A 17559-nucleotide genomic window follows, 5' to 3' on the forward strand; every position below is an offset into this window, starting at 1 on the left:
AGTTATGCGTTCTGATGTTTACATTTCGCCCTCTAGTGCTGGAGGCTGAGATTGCCATACAGGTTGCGATACCCACAAATATAATACATAATACATATTCTGACCTTTAATGTCGTGTTTAATTATTTTATTATTTTTATTTTTAATAATAATTATCAAGTTATAAAATACTACAATTTTGCTCAGATTGCGTATGTGACCTCAGCGGAGTTGACCGTAAATATGTTTGTGAATCGTAACAGTAATCAGCGTACAAATGTCACTGCGTACGCTCGTTGCGTAACTACGTGGTGTAACGTCAACATGGCTGAATCCATGCGAGTTGCTGCTGGGAGTTGATGTGGCACTGAAGATAAGCGCTGACAGTGAACTTGAGCTTAATAAATCACTTTTTTTGTAGATTAAGGTATGTAAGATTACATTTATACATGACTGCATTACGTCATTAATTTGCGTTAAAAATCTCATGTTGCGCCATTTAAACTTCCTTCTTGCATCAGCTAACGTGTCTCTAAAGAAAGTTTGAAGAGAAAATAACAAGTGTTTTTCTCTAACGTTAATGTCTGTTAGTATTGATTGTTTATTGATTATTGTTTATTGTGGTGCTGTGATAAGTGGTGGTTTCCTGAACCCCATTTTATTGTTATATATATATATATATATATATATATATATATATATATATATATATATATATTAGTTGTTAAATATTATTTTGCACAGCATGCATTTAGCTCTCATACAATATAAATATTCCCCATTTATCATTAGATGTATTAATGTAATAAAAGCATCCAACCCTGGTAACAGTTTTGTTCTGTACGTTGCAAAGTGATGCAACTGACTTCTTGAATTGAATTTAGGTCAGTTGGGTGTAGATCAAGCTTTTGTTTACATTTACATTAAGTTAAATAAACTATCTTCATCTTATGATCTCGCATGCTAGATTTATGTGGGGAACTTGCCTGAAAGATCTTATTAAACTGATTAGATAAATTGTGTTTTGATACGTGTATATGATTTATATTTCAGTTGTACAGATCAGGTCACCATGTATCTCCAGAAGATGTTCTCCTGTTCTCAGATTTTGGCGAGACCAAATGCTATGCAAACATTCATAAGAGCTGCTTCACAAGGCAAAAGTAAGTATTTATGCAATTCTGTACCTTGTATCACGTGCCTCTTGTAAGAAAGAAAAAATCTGTAGGTACCTATAAATGAAAAGTTTATGGATTGCAAAAGTGATCAGTATCAGAACCGATATTTTTAAGTATATCAGGATATCCTTGTTTCTTATTTATTAAAATCAGTCAGAGACAGAGCTTTAAACATAGAGATAGAATGAGTTGTTTCCATTCATAACCCTTGCTCTTAATTTACAGCTTGTCTGTCTCTCATTCACTGGGTCGGTGCTCTTCTTTGAGATCTGTCCTGTCAGCGTTTGGCTGTGCTGTCTGGCTTTGCTGATGTGGCACTTTTTCCAGTGTTATTTTCTTTCATACAGAATGTGGCGGGGGTGTTGGTGCATGGGCTCTGAACATTATGAGCTCAGCTTTGTGAATGGCTTGTGATTTCTGTTTGTTTCATTTGATTGCTTTTACAGATCACTTTTATGATTGCACTGCCATTTATTATTGATGAATTTTGTATAAAGACCAATCAAATTTTACGTATAAAAATGGTTAATGTTGATTTAAAGTTTTCTTTTAGTCAGCTGGTCTGAATTTTCTAGAATCCCATAGGGACCTGCACATAATTTGTTCACGTGTATGCATTACTCACTCAAATGTAGAGGTGAGTTTTCACATTTACTGTTTTTGCTCAAAATATTACAAGTTACTGGCTAATATTACTAACTTAAAACATTTAATAACACTCTTAAATGTTATCTTTTTAATTTCGAGATAAAGGCACATTTTTCGTACTGTACGTTCATGTACACTTTTAGTTTTTAAAATAATCAAATTTAGTTGCACGCATTTTATTGTTCATATTATTATCAGCCATAACAAAAATAAACAAAACAGCTTATTGCTATTATTCAGAAATTTCATATATATGTCACTATACACTATTTTTTTTTATAAACTATAATAATATTTTCAATATTTTATAGTACTTTCTTAAAACTGAAGATGATATTTATTTTTAATTATAAAGAAAATAGTTATAATACACTTCCTTGGAGATTTTTTGGATCATGCAACCTGGACTTTGATATTATTTGTTAATATTTTTCCCTGCCCGGTGTGGCTTTGGTTACATAAGTTGAAAAGAAGCACAGAAAGTTATTCCATTTTAGATGAAAAAAATTGCATTGATTAATTTTGTGGGGAATAGAGTAGTATTAATTTATTTACAATTACATTTAAATTTTTGCATTTAGCAGACACTTTCAAAGAGACTTAAAAGAGAAGCATATTGTCACAGAGCTAATTATATTTATTGTATGCAATGCCATTTGTTACAACATGCACTTCATACTTGCTATTTGCTCTGCATTATTTTAATGTTTATCAGTGATACAATCAGTGCACCCTAACACAGTCCATTTATCCATCACTCACTGGCTTTCCTGCATGGCATGGCTCCTCATTGGGTGCTTTTCCGGCTCTCTCTCTCTATGCAGATCCCTCTTCCTCCCCATTTCTCACACTCCATGCTGTGCGTCAGTGGAGTAACGTGCCTTTTTTTACAGTGCCGCTGGCACGGGCGCACGGTAAGTCATTTGCCCACCGAAGTGAGCTGCGCCAGGCCAAGAGAATCGTCGTCAAGTTGGGGAGTGCTGTCGTGACACGTGGCGACGAGTGCGGCCTCGCTTTGGGCCGACTCGCTTCAATTGTAGAACAGGTAAAGAAGATGATTGAAGCTTAAGGATTTTCACATAATGTTGTTGCAAATTGTAGGAATTTTGTTTATAATATTTAATTGATATCACATAACTCTTTATTTATGCACTTTGATTGTTTAAGGTGGCCATGCTTCAGAATCAGGGTAGAGAGATGATGATCGTGACCAGTGGTGCAGTAGCATTTGGAAAACAAAGGCTGAGGCATGAAATACTTCTCTCACAGAGTGTGAGACAAGCCCTGCACTCAGGCCAGAATCAGCTCAAAGACATGGTGAGGACATGTACATTTGATAACATTTTTGGTTAAAAATAAAATTGATTTTGTTTAAAGTACAATGTTAGATTTAAAAGGGATAGTTTCCCTATCTATATCTCCCAATAGCTTGTCTTATAAACATGTTATTTAAATGCTTAGTTTAATGATTAAGGCTATAGTTATAATTTGAGAAGTGTAACACAGTGGTGTGTAATGATATACAAATAAACATTCCTAAAAACTGAATACATTATTTTATACATTTTAGCATTTAACTTTTCTAAATATGATGCATACATAATCAAGTAAACCTAAGTTGCTTCTGTCCGGTAAGTGTTCATCTGCAAGTCACTAACAATATAAAAGTTATACTTGCATTACTTTTATAAACTAAGTTTAAACCGCACAAACACACATGAACCTCAACCTGAAAGTAGAGTTTTTAGAATTATACCAAAAGGCCTTATTACTTATTAAAAGAAGGCATGTAGTTGATTGTGTACAACAGGTTTTTTAAGCAAATTTCTAATCATATTGATAAATTAGAGGCCTTAGAAATTTGTATCAAATATGATACAGAAGGCATCAAAGGGTTAAGAGATCACAAAAGAAATGCATATGAATCTAGCTGTTAAATCCAAGTCTTCTGAAGAGACACAATCGCTTTTTATGAATAGATTTAATGTAGGCTTTAATTCACATAAACATTGATCAAAGCATATACATAAGGCACATCAAATATGGTAAAGATAAGCTCAGCAGTACTCCTTTGGCATGTGGAAACAAACCTCCTTTGTTTTAATTGTGAACCATGTTTCAGCTTAGTAAACTAACCATTTTAATTTAAAAAGTTAAGAGGCTGAAGTTGGATGTGTTTCCTTTGTCAGTCACTTCCAGTTCTAGAGGCGAGAGCGTGTGCCGCTGCGGGACAAAGTGGACTTATGGCTCTGTATGAGGCAATGTTCACTCAATACAGCACTTGTACTGCCCAGGTACATGCAGACACTAACATATGCATGGTGAAGCTACAAAACACACTCTTATTCATAACTTAATTGTTATTTATTTGTTATTTTTTGTTGCTTCAGATCCTGGTAACAAACCTGGACTTCCACGACGAACAGAAAAGACGTAACCTGAACAGCACTCTGCACGAGCTGCTGCGTATGAACATCGTGCCCATCATCAACACCAACGACGCCGTGGTGCCTCCCCCTGAACCCAACAGTGACCTACAGGGGGTAAATGTGGGTATTGGGAGAGAGAGTCTGCCCAGCAGCCTTGCCACCCATCCTCTTCCTTTTGGAACTGCATGCTGGGAGGGGCCTTTACAGATGCATGCTGGGTATCAGAGCAATGTGGAGGCTTAATCTTTGTCTTCTTCACTGTTGCAATCTGAGGGGTTTTTTCCATTCTTGTAGAAACTGGAAAGAAATTAACATTACCCCATTCACGGTACTGTCGCTTACTCTCTGGGCTCATCTGCGCTTGCTCTGTCATGCACTGGTTGTGGCTTCAATGTAGTTTCATGAGGAATTCTGCTTTTTCATAGACTAGACAGAGTCACTGTTCATCATACCATTTTAATGCCGTAGTTTAGAGAGAAATGTTCATGGGAGCATGAAATATATTAGTAATGTCTGTCTTTGTGGGCTTTAAAAAGGGCGGCTTTCTTTAGTTTGAATCTCTTTTCATAATACTTTTCTCTTTTTCATACTGCAGGTTATCAGTATCAAGGATAACGATAGTCTTGCAGCGCGGCTTGCCGTGGAGATGAGGGCAGATCTTCTCATCGCTCTCTCTGACGTAGAAGGTGAGATTTCAGTTTGAATGATAATCAGTGAATACTTCAATTTCCATATCATATTTTACTGGCTGGTATTAGTATTAGTATTAGGTATATGTACTTGTTCATGCATTAAATTATTTTTTTACGTTTAAATTATCTTTGCCATCCTGTAACACTCACTTCAAGTATTTAATAACGCTGTTAAAAGTTATTTTTAGAAAGTCTCAAAATGATACTTTACGTTAAAATGTTGTAATGCCTAAATGTTCTTGTAAAATGTAAAAAGGATTTTAGTGTTTGGGTATTTTATAAATTTATTTTATTTTATTTTATTTTTTTATTTTTTTAGAATTTAACATTTTTATTCAGCAAAGATGCATTAAGTTGATAAAAAGTGAAGACATCTATTTATAATGTTAATTCTGTTTCAAATAAATGCAGAAAAATATATCATGGTTATTTTTAAAATATAAAAAAAAAACATTTTAACTGTATTGTAAAACTATATTACACTTAAGGAAAAGGTTTAAAGACTTAAATATTTGACACTCGTTTTAATGCAGTTAAATGCGGTCTAAAGCTTTCCAGAGTTCATTTCAAACTTTACTTTCCAGAGTGAAATTTTTAACTCTACCCTTTTAATTGCCTTTTTTATAACTCTGTCCAGGCATTTACGACAGACCACCAGGGTCAGACGATGCCAAGCTGCTGGACACATTTTACCCTGGCGATCAGCATTCCATAACCTATGGCACAAAGTCCAGAGTCGGCATTGGAGGAATGGAAGCTAAGGTATGATCGCAGAAAGGATATCTGTAAAAGCACACAAAATATATCTTTTATTAGGATGAATAACTGAAATTGTCAGTCTGTGTATTCACTAAACTTCAGGTTAAAGCTGCTCTCTGGGCTCTCCAAGGGGGAACGTCTGTTGTCATTGCTAACGGTACAAACCCCAAAGTCACAGGTCATGTGATCACTGACATTGTTGAGGGAAAGAAAGTAGGAACCTTCTTCTCAGAAGTCAAGCCAGCTGGTGAGATACAACACGTTCTACTGAATCAGTTTTTTTCTAATGTGACTAATTTATCTCTGTTTGTTGAAAGCTCTCAGATGCCACTTTTTGTCTTCCATAGGCCCCACAGTCGAGCAGCAGACAGAAATGGCTCGCTCTGCTGGCAGGACCCTTGCTTCCCTTGAACCAGAGCAGGTTGGCTGAACTTGTAAACCACTACATTAATTGATTGGCTGGAATCATATGCACCTATTTTCCCAGAAACTGTTGAACCATTAGATTAAAAAGGAATATTCTGGGTTATTTTTATCTTAACATCTATAGAAAGCATCTGTGTCATATCATTCTGTTCGTCCACAGCGAAGTGAAATCATTTGCACATTTGCCGATCTCCTTACTGAGAGGAAAGACGAAATCTTATCTGCCAACAAAAAGGACATGGAGCTTGCTGTTAGCACAGGTAACAGGAAGTGATGGTTGGACGGGTGGACTCACCCTAACGCCCCACCCACTGGAGTGGTCTTTCACAGAGTTTTTTTTTTTTTGGGTCCACTTCATCTCAATCTGCTGTGTTACAGGTTGTCTGTCTCCACCCATGCTGAATCGACTCAGTTTGTCGTCGTCTAAACTGAACAGTCTGTCCATCGGCTTGCGTCAGATCGCAGTGTCCTCTCAGGACAGCGTTGGCAGGGTTCTGCGCAGGACTCGTGTGGCAAACAAACTGGAGCTGGAGCAGATCACTGTCCCTATAGGAGTACTGCTGGTCATCTTTGAGTCTCGACCAGACTGCCTTCCTCAGGTCAGGTGGACAAAATGCATGCATATACATAAATGTAGCTTTTTTGGATATTGTTTTAGTTTTCCTCCTGTATGGGAGCATGTTTAAGTTTGGGCCAGTGGGTGGTGGTTAAACATCTGGGCTGTTAACAGACATGTTGTAGATTCAAATCCTTTAATTCTTCACCAGATTTACCAAGTCTCCAGTTCTCTCAAGTGGGATTGCCCAACCAGTATTTGTATTGTAATGTGAGCCACTTCATACAAACATCTGCTAAATGTCTCATTTATTTTTATCCCTGCAGGTTTCCGCTTTAGCCATTGCCAGTGGAAATGCTCTTTTGTTGAAAGGGGGCAAAGAGGCAGCCAACACAAATCGCATCCTGCATGAACTCGCTCAGGAGGCTTTGTCTATCCATGGAGTCAAAGATGCCATCCAGCTGGTAAATGAAATGCTTTTGCACAGCAGGTTTTCACCTTTCATGTATACACTGCTGCTCAAAAGTTTAGATCCAGTAATTTTTTTTTTGTGCATGTTAAAAGAAAAGAAAGAAATCTTATTACAATTTAAAATAACTGTTTTCCATTTTATATATTTAAAATGTAAATGTTTTAATGTGATGCAATCTTGACGATCTTTTATAACATTTTTTAAATATCTTTATAATGTCAGTTTTGATCAATTTAACACATCCTTGCTGCATTGAAAAGTTACTTTAAAAATATCAGCAACAAAAAACCATTTTGCTGTGTGTTTATATAGTCATTTAAAAGATACATAACAATGTGTGTGCAAGGTGAGTACGCGTGAAGAGGTGGAGGATTTGTGCCGTCTGGAGAAGATGATTGATCTGATCATTCCCCGCGGCTCCTCTCAGCTAGTCCGAGACATTCAGCGTGCAGCTAAGAGCATCCCTGTTCTTGGCCACAGTGAGGGGATCTGCCATGTCTATGTGGACCATGAGGCCAGTGTTGACAACGCCATCAAAATCAGTAAGACTACCAATGAAGATTTACGAGTGTAGATGTTTTTTTCCCAAATAGGTGCACTTCACAGACAACAATTTGGTATTGTAGTTTTGTTTATAATGGTCTTAATTGCACTGTTTATGTTTTATCTCTCTAGTCCGAGACTCTAAATGCGACTACCCTGCAGCCTGTAATGCCATGGAAACCCTGCTGGTGCATCGAGATCTTCTCAGAACCCCACTGTTTGATCAGATCATTGACATGCTGAGAACAGAACATGTAAGACCACATATATACACTGTGTGTATATATTATAAAATTATAAACGCAACACTTTTGTTTTTGCCCCCATTTTTCATGAGCTGAACTCCGAGATCTAAGACTCTCTCTATGTACACAGAAGACCTATTTCTCTCAAATATGGTTCACAAATCTTTCTAAATCTGTTAGTGAGAACTTCATCCACCTCACAGGTGTGGCATATCAAGATGCTGATTAGACCGCGTGATTATACGCTTATCATCTCAAGATGAAGTCAACCAGCCGATGAACACTATTAACAGCTATTATTATATGATGCATTCACACTTGTAGCAATATTTGGTAGTTCTGTATGTTGTTTCAGGGTTGGCATCATCTGAGATACAAATAAAGACATAATTAGCATAGCTGCCGTTCCAACCAAGTAAAAATAATTAGTTTAACCCAACCCAAATAATAATAATAATAATAATGCACATTTGATCAGCAGTCACAACAGGCATTATTTGAATATAATAACTTATTATTATTATTATTATTATTATTATTATATTTCTGTATATTATAAAATAATAGTCTACATTTTATAACTGCACTTTCTTAAAATTATTTAACTTTTTTAGGTGCAGGTCCATGCCGGCCCCAAGTTTGCATCGTACCTGACCTTCAGCCCGTCCGAGGTCAAGTCTCTGCGTACCGAGTACGGGGATCTGGAGTGCTGTATCGAGGTTGTGGACAGTATGCAGGACGCTATTGATCACATCCATAAATACGGCAGTTCCCACACTGATGTTATCGTCACTGAAAATGGTAAGACTAAACATGCACCTGCCTATAGTGTTGGACAATCATGTATAAATCTAGACTCTTAGTGTTAAAATGACTCTTTCAATGCTCTATTGTGAACAAAAAAAGCAGTGCTGTAGTGCCATCTAGTGGGAAGATTGATTTAATTATCTTTTTATTTCCCATACTCTTTGTAGAGGCCACAGCAGAGCAGTTTCTTCAGCAATTAGATAGTGCCTGTGTCTTTTGGAACGCCAGCTCACGGTTCGCTGACGGATATCGCTTTGGTCTCGGTAAATGCCTTTTTCTTTTTTCCCCACCCACAAACTTATTTACATTTTTCCCTATTGATCTCCTAATGACCCTGTGATGCTTTGTAGGTGCAGAGGTTGGCATCAGCACGGCCCGTATTCATGCCCGTGGGCCTGTTGGGTTAGAAGGGCTTCTCACTACCAAGTGGGTCTTACGGGGCGAGGGCCACACAGCTGCAGATTTCTCGGAGCAGGGCAGCATGACGTATCTGCATGAGAATCTTCCAGTGGCGCAGGTTCTTCCTGGACACAGAACCACCAGCTAGAGTCGTCAAGTAAAAGCATCTGAAGTCAATAATCAAATACATCTTAAGTAAAAGCTCACCCACTTAATGTATTTAAAGACTCCAGTCAGGTAGTGTAATGGAGAAAGTGTGAATACAAAAAAAAAAATCATCTGTTCAATGAACCCATACACTTAAATATTCCAGATATGTGTGTCCAGTTCTCAGAAAGAACCAGATGAACTTATAGCTAACATAAACCTAGAAGGGTCATGCAGGGACAACAAGGGAATTTGCTTAAATCTGTGGTCCATCTGATTTTCCATCCGTTTTTGTATTTTTTTTGTTAAGATTTGTGCATTATGTTCTTTTGAGTAGCCGAACGAATTACTGATCATGGAAAAAATAATTACAGCTTCACTCCAGTATGGATTTACTGAAAACAATCCCCCCGAATTGCCCATGCTATATATTTATGTAATATTTAATGTGTGAAAATGCAGTAGGAATTTTGAAATCAAATTTCCTGGCAAAATATGGAGCATTAAAAATCGTTGTACGGAGCATTGTGCCGTTTTACAGCATATTGTGTATACATAATTTCAGCTTTAATAAAAAAAAATAAAAAGTCATTTGGCATAGTGCTTGCCTTATTCAACATCGCATAAAAAAAAATACTGTATTAAGATTCTTTTCTTCTTTTGCGGAATAGTTTTAGTCATATACAGAACAAGATAAGAAAACTATTATTTTAATTGGAAGAAAAAAAACTTGCATTTTCAAGCTGCTTTGTCTATTTGATTTACTTTTATTGAAGAGGAAATGCAAGAAAAGCAATGTTCCTGTTCATTGCTTTTCTCATTTGAATTTTTTTTTTTTGTTATATACCTATTGCTTTTTAATCATGAATAATATGCAGAACTGTAAGCATTTCCATCTTTCTTCTGTAAAATTCACCCGGGACGGCCAGCTTTTGTCCTGAACTGCTTCAAAAAGGCCTCGTTTCCTTTCCTTTAAACTGCTGTAACACCCTACAAAATAGATAGTGGTCCTTCTAGTGTGAAAAGTGTTCACAGTTTTTGTATGTAGAAATAAATTGTCTTTTTTTGTACTTTCAAAATGCTTCTGGATACATTTAATGCCTCTGACAAAGACCTGAAAGTTTAATTTGTACCTGAAAGAGGTTTAGAGAAGGGTTTAGGGAGGAAACCGACAAGTATTGGGGCCATTTTGAACTTGATTAATAATCTTTCTTAAGTGCAGTTCAGTGTGGAAAACATCAAGAGGCGGTTCTGTAGGGAGAGGGAGACTTGCCAAGCACTAAGTGGGACATGGAAGAGTGAAAACAATACTACAGAGGATTAATTATGTTGCTATTAGGAAAGAAGAGACCGCGAGAAGACTGAGGCTTGCCATGAAAGTGCCAGTGCCTTTTGACTCACAACTTCTTTATATTCTCAAAAAAGTGTGGTTTACGCTCAATGAGCCTTCATCAGAAACTAAAAAGATCCAGTCTCATTCATCTGTTATTGTGTTCCAACTTTACTGCGTAAGATCTATGATCAATGACTGTTTGGATGAAAGACTGAGGTTAAGAAAATGCTCAAATCAGGAGACTGAAATACAGGTGCAGAAGTAAGGCCGCAAAATTTTGACTACCATGCGAAACAAAGCTTTTCAAAAATAAAAGTTCATGAACGTTGACCCTAAAAATGCTTTCAGATGTATTTTGTCAGTACAGGTTTATTCTGTTCAAATTATGACTGCTAAATAAATGTTGATTTGATATTACTGCACATCAACCTGTGCCCAATATTTCGCACGTCTGAGAGCTTAAAGCATATGGATGTGAAATTGAAAAGAACCGGTCTCATGGCTTGAAAGCCATTGGGCTTTCACAGTCAGTACAGCTTTAATTGAACGTTACTTGAGGCAAAAACTCTTTTCTTGTGTTTCCTTGATCTTTAGAGACTCAGATGTGCTCCCTGCAGAGCTTAATTCTTTTCGCAAATCAATAATTAATCATCAAAGTTATTTATTCATTTGTGTCTTTGCCAAATATGGGCTTCTAATTAACAATTTCAATAATTGATATTTATCTTTGAAAGGGCTTGGTATCCATACCTTATGAAAAATGCATGAACTGAGATATGGACTTGGTTTTGTTATGTGTTCTGAGAGAGCCGCATGCTCGGGGCTAAGACCAGGCCACTTTGACTTTTCCTCTTTGAGTCTGTGTTGCCCTATGATGTGCTGCTACTATGGGGCCTCTTTCAAGGGCCCAAAGCATCTGCTAGACATCATGTGATCTCATAAAAAGCTTTTGCTCTTCCATCCTAACATACCCCTTTTTTGTTCTTTAATAACTCCGTTCAAAGAACAAGCTGTTTCCTTAATAATTTTCTTTTGTCTCTCAGGCATGAGATTACGTTGTGCAACAACATTTTGGCATGTTTCATTCATTCAAGATTTCTGCAGGTTTAAAAAAGGTCTTAAAAAGCCGTAGTTTGCCCTTTCACAAGTTAAGACTGATGGGTTTTACTGAAGACTGAATATCTTTGACAGTAATTTGTGTCTTGTTTTTCAAGACAAAAATATAACAGTCCTAAAATCAAGATAGTTCTGCTCGAGATTCCAAATGAAGATATGAAACTTTGTTTTTTGAAACTGATAAAAATTAAGGGAGTTTATGCTTTAAACAAAAATCTGGAAATGGTGTTTGAAAACTTGTTTTCCCTTTGAATTAAGTTTTTGTGGCCTTTGGCAAGGCCATTGGCAGATATTTTTCCTTTATTTAATCACAAATATATTTCATTTTGATACAAGACAAAAAATACTCATTTGTGCTGTGTGATCAGAAGGTAGTTGGACTATTTTTTGGTTTTAAAAAACTCATTTTCTCCTCCAAAATGACAAGTTGTGTTCCCTTTTTTTTTTTTTTTTTTGGTCTCAAAAAGGTCTTAAATTCAACTCAATAAAACCTGCGGAAACCCTGCCATTGCATGGCATTCAGACTGTACAAATGTCATTTGTTTGATTTTAATCAAATTTTCCTTTATTTCCAGTTGTAGTTGGGAAGGGAAAGGTGCTGATAAAACACAGTTTGCTCAGTCAACAGTGCCAAAAGAGACAAATAGCCCTAATTAAGTGAGGCATTTGTGCCAGAATAAATCAAGCATCACAAATACATTCAGCATGACAGATCCACAGGCCTAATCACATCAAGGTGATTGAAGGTCAGACAGTTGCTGCATGGACAGGCAATGCTGTTGACACATTGGGAGAGGTGCTTGTGTGATTTGGATCTTCAGTTGATGTCAGTCACACGTCTCAGGGAGCCCATGGTAGGACTTGGACTGCCCCACTCGACGTACCTCCTGTATTCGCCAGGGCGCAGGAAGAACTGGCGGCCAGTGTAGTTGGGGTGCTCATGGAGGATCCAGTAGCCTTCCATAACATTGGCTGAAGAGATGTCTCCTTTGTGGAACCGCTGACGCAGGTCAGGGCAATCTTCATTCAGCTCCATTGCCTGACCACCAAAATCGGAGCGCTCAAAGATCTTCACCCTGTAGTTTCCAGTGTACTGCGGAAGATATTAAAAAATTTGTAATAATTTTAATACAATAAGTTTTGTAAATAAAAATAAAAATAAAAAACTGTAAAGCATTGCTCTGATTGATCAGCCCAACATGGCAACACTGGATCAGCCAATAGTATGAGTTTGTGGTGGGAGTATGACCAGTGGCAGACAAGGTGAGTGTTAATAATAAAAATAATAATAATAAATTACAAAATACTCTATGAACAGTCTCTCTTTTTTTACTGATACGCTAAAATCTCACAACCGAACCTACATAATAAAAATTCTTAACTTGCTGATGCAAAGCCACAATAGCTTCACAAATAAAGACTCACAGGAGGAACCAAGCGACAGGAACGAATGCAGTCGTTGAATCCAGCCCAGTGCTGGAAATCGGGGTATTCACCCTTGGAGAGCATGTACTGGTATCCAGCATAGTTGGGCTTCTCATAGGCCACCCAGCTTCCACTTTCTACTCGGATGGAGTTGCAGCGAGAAAAGTGGGCCTGCATGTCAGCGCAGTCTGCAGTGCACTCATAGTGACGGCCCTGGAAGTTTTTGTCTTCAAAGAAAGTAATCTGTGGGATGGTTATAATAAAAGAAAAATACAGGATTAAAGGTACGCTTTTAGTTTGTAGTTTAACTTTTAATTATTTTTATTTATTTATTTATTTTTGTAAAACATACATATAAAATCTGAAATGTTCTTTTTAATAGTAATGTTTTATAGTCTATCAGTTTATATTTTGTCTTCTGTATGACAATTTATCTTTTAACCCAGAGTATACCATTTTATATATATATATTTTTTTACCAGTACAAAAATAACAGCTGTTCTATGTTTTGTTCGAATTTATTTTGAGGAGTTAAAAGCATGGTTTCGGGTAATAGGGATAAATATCCTAAAACCTTGATCTGTTAAATTTACAGACAGAATTTGGTCACTTACCTTGCCCATTGTGACTGTTCTCTGAGCGGACCAAACCATTTCTGAGGTCAGGATCTCTTTATAGACCCGGCATGGATCAGGGCTTTGTGTGTGACTCACAAAACTCTTGTCTGGTCAGCACAATGTGTTCTATAGAGTGAATGTGACCGTAGATCTGCCTGTGCGTGGCCCCCTTTGTGTCTTTGCCATCTCTTCTCCCTCTCTCTCTCTCCAAACACAGCACCACTGCACTTTTCAGTGCTTGACAAAAAAGTTGCAAACTCTGCTTTTAGTTGCTTCAGGGCTTTACATGTAAATGCCTTGAACTGGCAGGACTCATAAATGAGGATAAAATGGTAATATGAAGCTGGGATATAAAGTGATTTAAACAAGATTTAATTGAATTTGTTCTCTCACATAAGCACAAAGTTCTTTTTTTTTTTATCAGCTTGCTTTATGGTTTGGTATGAGACTAAAATTAATTCTCCAACCATGTCAGATTTTTAAGTTGAGTTTGGCTTGAAACTGACATGCAGTTTTGTTTATTTTTATTTTTATTGATTTATTTATTTTTATGTGTACTGGGCAATGAATCAATGGCTCCTTAATCGAAAACAAGAAACTGAAGGCTGAGGAAGGCTTAAGAAACGTTCTGTTTCCTACACTACCAAATAATTCAAAGCATCATGAAGAAAAAGACAGCATGCAAGAACTGTTTTAATCAGTTTTGACATCTTTAATGCTCATTAAAATAAAAAAAAAGACTGTGTTTTTACACTAAACTGCTCCTCATTCTCCTAAAGGAGCCGATCATGGGATTCATGCAACCCCATTCGCTGCAGGCTCTGTATTCTCCGGGCCGCATGAAATACTGACGGCCTCTGTAATTGGGGTGCTCGTAAAAGATCCAGTAGCCCTCCATACAGTTACAGGAGTAGATGCCGTGGTGGCCAAAACGGTCGTAGACATTGGGGCAGTCATCTGTGAACTCCATCATGTGTCCGTACATTTCAGGTCTGTTGTAGATTCTCATGCGGTAGGCACCTCTGTACTGTTGTGTGGGGAGAAAACAGAGATCAGGGCTTTAGAGGAAACAGGGCAATGCAGAGACGTGTGCTAGTCAGAATGTCAGGGAGAAAACTGAAAACTCTTGATGTCGCTGTTGTGACTGAGCCTTTGAACACGACTTGACCTGCTGTAAATGTGCTACTCTCAAAGATTTTCAAGTAGACGTTTAGTCATTTTTGTCGAACAAACTCTAGTGACAGTGTCATGATTCTTCCACTGCAAAAAACAGAGATGAATTGAATTATGATGAGCTGCGCAGTCATCGGAGTGTGTCTTGCTCCATTTCAAATAACTAACTCTCCTGGTGGACCTGTGAACCTGTTTTTCCCTGCATATATGAATTACTTCAAAGAGCTCGTTGATTGACGTTTTTTTTTTAAGGTGTCTAACTGTGTGAAATAAAACCCATCAGTTTGATTGACTTACTGGGGAGAACATCTGACAAGATCTCATACAACTGTTGAAGCCCATCCAGTGGTGAAAGTTAGGATACTCCCCACGGCCCAGGATGTACTGATACCCCATATAGTTGGGCTTCTCGTAGCCAACCCAGTGACCCCCCGTGACCCTTATGGAGTTGCAGCAGTTGAAGTATCTGTAGGTGTCAGGGCAGTCAGCAGAGCACTCATAAGAGCGCCCCTGGAAGTTGGAGCCTTCATAGAAGATGATCTGACGATAGAAAGCCACAGAGGACAGTAAAGATGTTAGCAAAGAACAGAGGCATAATGTAAGTGGGGAATTAATATTCTGATTTTGTCCATTCTTATGTGAAAGCTCTATAGAAAGCTCTTATGGCTAAACTTCCCTGAATATTAATACTGGAAAAAAAAATTTGAACAGAGATACTATTCTAAAGAATTATAATGTCCCTTTGCAAAATTCTCCTAACCTTTATCTAGTTTGACTTTTGAATTTCTTTTCAGACTATATGGTCTTCGAGTCTTTCAAGTGAGTGTGAAGCTCATATTCCTAATGTGGCGAATAACCACATACTGTCTTGTGAAAATAGCCATTCTGAACAGTAAGTATCACTCTAGTTAGAAGGTACAACTGTCAGCGCCTACCTTTCCCATGGCTGCAAAGCAGGATGTCCACACCGGTCTGCCGTAACTCCCATAGAGGTCCTGGTGGACCTTTTATACTCTTCTACAGATGTATAGACACAGAAGCCAGAAGCACGTCACAGAAACTAGAGTTTACCTTTGAAAACGTCACAGACCTTTCTATTATTCATTTCTCTAAAGACAACTAAAGCCACACTCCCATTATTCCCGAATGCTAGAGTTTACCTATACAAATTCCCCTCACCTCATGAGCCTTACCAGCACACCAAGCCTTGTTCACCAATGACCTGGGGATCTGCTTTTCACAACAGGCCACAAAAGGATCAGGAGGCATTATAACAAGCCTTTCTGTCTATGGCACAATGTGTAGTAAAAATGAAGCAAACTAATTTATGCACAAGTTACATTTGATGTAATTCAAAGTTCGCTTTAACAGTGGGGTTGCAAACTGGGACCATGGACGCCAGGCAGCTGGCAGGGGGATGGTAGGAGGTTCACAAAAGTTTGAGAAGAAAAAAAAAATATGGCAGTCAAAATTAACATGGTAATTAATTAATTAAACAAGATGTTTCTTAAATTATAATTGTTTTAGTATAATATAAAGCCAAGTATAATTTAATTTAATTTTATTTTATTTTATTTTATTTTATTTTATTTTATTTTATTTTATTTTATTTTATTTTATTTTATTTTATTTTATTTTATTTTATTTTATTTGATTGTAGTGTATTGTATTGTAAAGATTCGACTTCAAAAAAGTGTGAGACCACACTGAAATTCTTTTTTAAACTGGGAGATGAACAGACACATTTAGGATTTTAAAAAAAACGCTGATAAAGCAAACATTTGTCACAAGTTTTTAAGTCTCTTTATGGCAGAATTGGTTCTCTATAGCTTTGTTTTTTGATGTTGTCATCAAATATGAGATTACAAGGAAACACAACTGACACATTCTGTTTAGATTGAGGCGAACCAGCTTGACAGACATTGCGTCAACCAGTTGGTGCGGTGAATTTTATTAAATTGTTTATTTTTAAATGCTGTCATCACAAAGCATTTGAGAGTGATATCATCACAGCACACATTAAAGTACATCTGGTGTCTGTTTTTCCTGCCGTGTGCATTTTCAGGCACTCATCTAAGTGATTCTGACACTATTGATTGTTCTGGAATGTGTTGACATAACCTCCGACAATATGTTGCCTTCTTTTGCTTCCATACCCTGAAGAGTCGCTCTGATGCAAGGTCTTCATATGAGGCTGTGTTGAGGTGGGTCATACATTTCATGTGTTTGTGTTCGTGTTATTGTGTGATGATTGTTTCAACTCTAGGACAGTCGGCTCTGGCATGTAAGCAAACCCCTCAGCTGACAGGCAAAAGGCCTAAGACAGTTGGCCTTGTGTTTCTATTCTTTTCAAAGCTGAGCTTCACTCTCCACATCTCTCCTTTCATCAAGATGATGAGCAACGCTCTGTTTTGTGTATTGCTTTTTGCCGGTTTTACTCCAGAGAATGACAGCTTCTGTAAAACAATAGCCACACTGTTCTTTGATAGCCACTCTGGCATCGTTTTAAAACACAGCTCAGAGAGTGAGAGAAGTTGTAGTTAGTGCTTTGTTTCTTTATCTGTCAATGGCTTGAGCTGACAGTTACAATCATTACTAATGCGTCTGATCTTAAT

General features: G+C 37.3%; 3 protein-coding genes across 5 annotated transcripts; 1 reads left to right on the top strand and 2 right to left on the bottom strand.

Moving 5' to 3' along the window:
• The first annotated feature begins 240 nt into the window (after positions 1-240).
• On the top strand, positions 241-9442 carry LOC128025371 (delta-1-pyrroline-5-carboxylate synthase-like). 3 transcript variants are annotated; one of them, XM_052611661.1, is made up of 18 exons: positions 241-406; positions 1033-1142; positions 2630-2850; positions 2973-3122; positions 3995-4099; positions 4196-4354; positions 4830-4920; positions 5564-5688; positions 5788-5932; positions 6033-6106; positions 6272-6371; positions 6490-6710; positions 6994-7131; positions 7486-7681; positions 7815-7936; positions 8542-8728; positions 8902-8997; positions 9085-9442. In XM_052611661.1, exons 2-18 carry the CDS (start codon positions 1052-1054, stop codon positions 9279-9281), a joined length of 2418 nt encoding a protein of 805 aa, XP_052467621.1. In that variant the 5' UTR covers positions 241-406; positions 1033-1051; the 3' UTR covers positions 9282-9442. The 3 variants fall into 3 exon arrangements, with proteins under 3 accessions (XP_052467621.1, XP_052467622.1, XP_052467623.1); XM_052611662.1 differs by having other exon boundaries at positions 4196-4348; XM_052611663.1 differs by having other exon boundaries at positions 2699-2850.
• Positions 9443-12278: 2836 nt separating this feature from the next.
• Positions 12279-13870, bottom strand: LOC128025767 (gamma-crystallin S-1-like). The gene is made up of 3 exons (XM_052612295.1): positions 13769-13870; positions 13155-13397; positions 12279-12822 (listed from the first exon to the last, which is right to left on the bottom strand). The coding sequence occupies exons 1-3, from the start codon at positions 13805-13807 to the stop codon at positions 12547-12549; spliced, it is 558 nt and encodes a 185-aa protein (XP_052468255.1). The 5' UTR covers positions 13808-13870; the 3' UTR covers positions 12279-12546.
• Positions 13871-14456: 586 nt separating this feature from the next.
• On the bottom strand, positions 14457-15963 carry LOC128025774 (gamma-crystallin M2-like). Its single transcript, XM_052612301.1, has 3 exons — positions 15880-15963; positions 15242-15484; positions 14457-14798 (listed from the first exon to the last, which is right to left on the bottom strand). Exons 1-3 carry the CDS (start codon positions 15886-15888, stop codon positions 14520-14522), a joined length of 531 nt encoding a protein of 176 aa, XP_052468261.1. The 5' UTR covers positions 15889-15963; the 3' UTR covers positions 14457-14519.
• Between the last annotated feature and the right edge of the window lie 1596 nt (positions 15964-17559).

The sequence above is a fragment of the Carassius gibelio genome, chromosome A12, assembly GCF_023724105.1.
Source record: "Carassius gibelio isolate Cgi1373 ecotype wild population from Czech Republic chromosome A12, carGib1.2-hapl.c, whole genome shotgun sequence".
Taxonomy (NCBI): Eukaryota; Metazoa; Chordata; class Actinopteri; order Cypriniformes; family Cyprinidae; genus Carassius; species Carassius gibelio.

What these genes read in the sequence shown, in the direction of transcription:
- LOC128025774 (XM_052612301.1), bottom strand. An exon ending in CTTGTCAGATGTTCTCCCCA is followed by an intron (nt 14,799 to 15,241) that starts GTAAGTCAATCA and finishes CCCACACAACAG; the next exon opens with TACAGAGGTGCCTACCGCAT.
- LOC128025371 (XM_052611661.1), top strand. Translation starts at nt 1,052, where the DNA reads ATGTATCTCCAGAAGATGTTCTCCTGTTCTCAGATTTTGGCGAGACCA. An exon ending in TTGGAGGAATGGAAGCTAAG is followed by an intron (nt 5,689 to 5,787) that starts GTATGATCGCAG and finishes ACTAAACTTCAG; the next exon opens with GTTAAAGCTGCTCTCTGGGC. An exon ending in ACATGCTGAGAACAGAACAT is followed by an intron (nt 7,937 to 8,541) that starts GTAAGACCACAT and finishes TAACTTTTTTAG; the next exon opens with GTGCAGGTCCATGCCGGCCC.
- LOC128025767 (XM_052612295.1), bottom strand. Translation starts at nt 13,807, where the DNA reads ATGGTTTGGTCCGCTCAGAGAACAGTCACAATGGGCAAG. An exon ending in GAACAGTCACAATGGGCAAG is followed by an intron (nt 13,398 to 13,768) that starts GTAAGTGACCAA and finishes ACCATCCCACAG; the next exon opens with ATTACTTTCTTTGAAGACAA. An exon ending in CCTGTCGCTTGGTTCCTCCT is followed by an intron (nt 12,823 to 13,154) that starts GTGAGTCTTTAT and finishes TATCTTCCGCAG; the next exon opens with TACACTGGAAACTACAGGGT.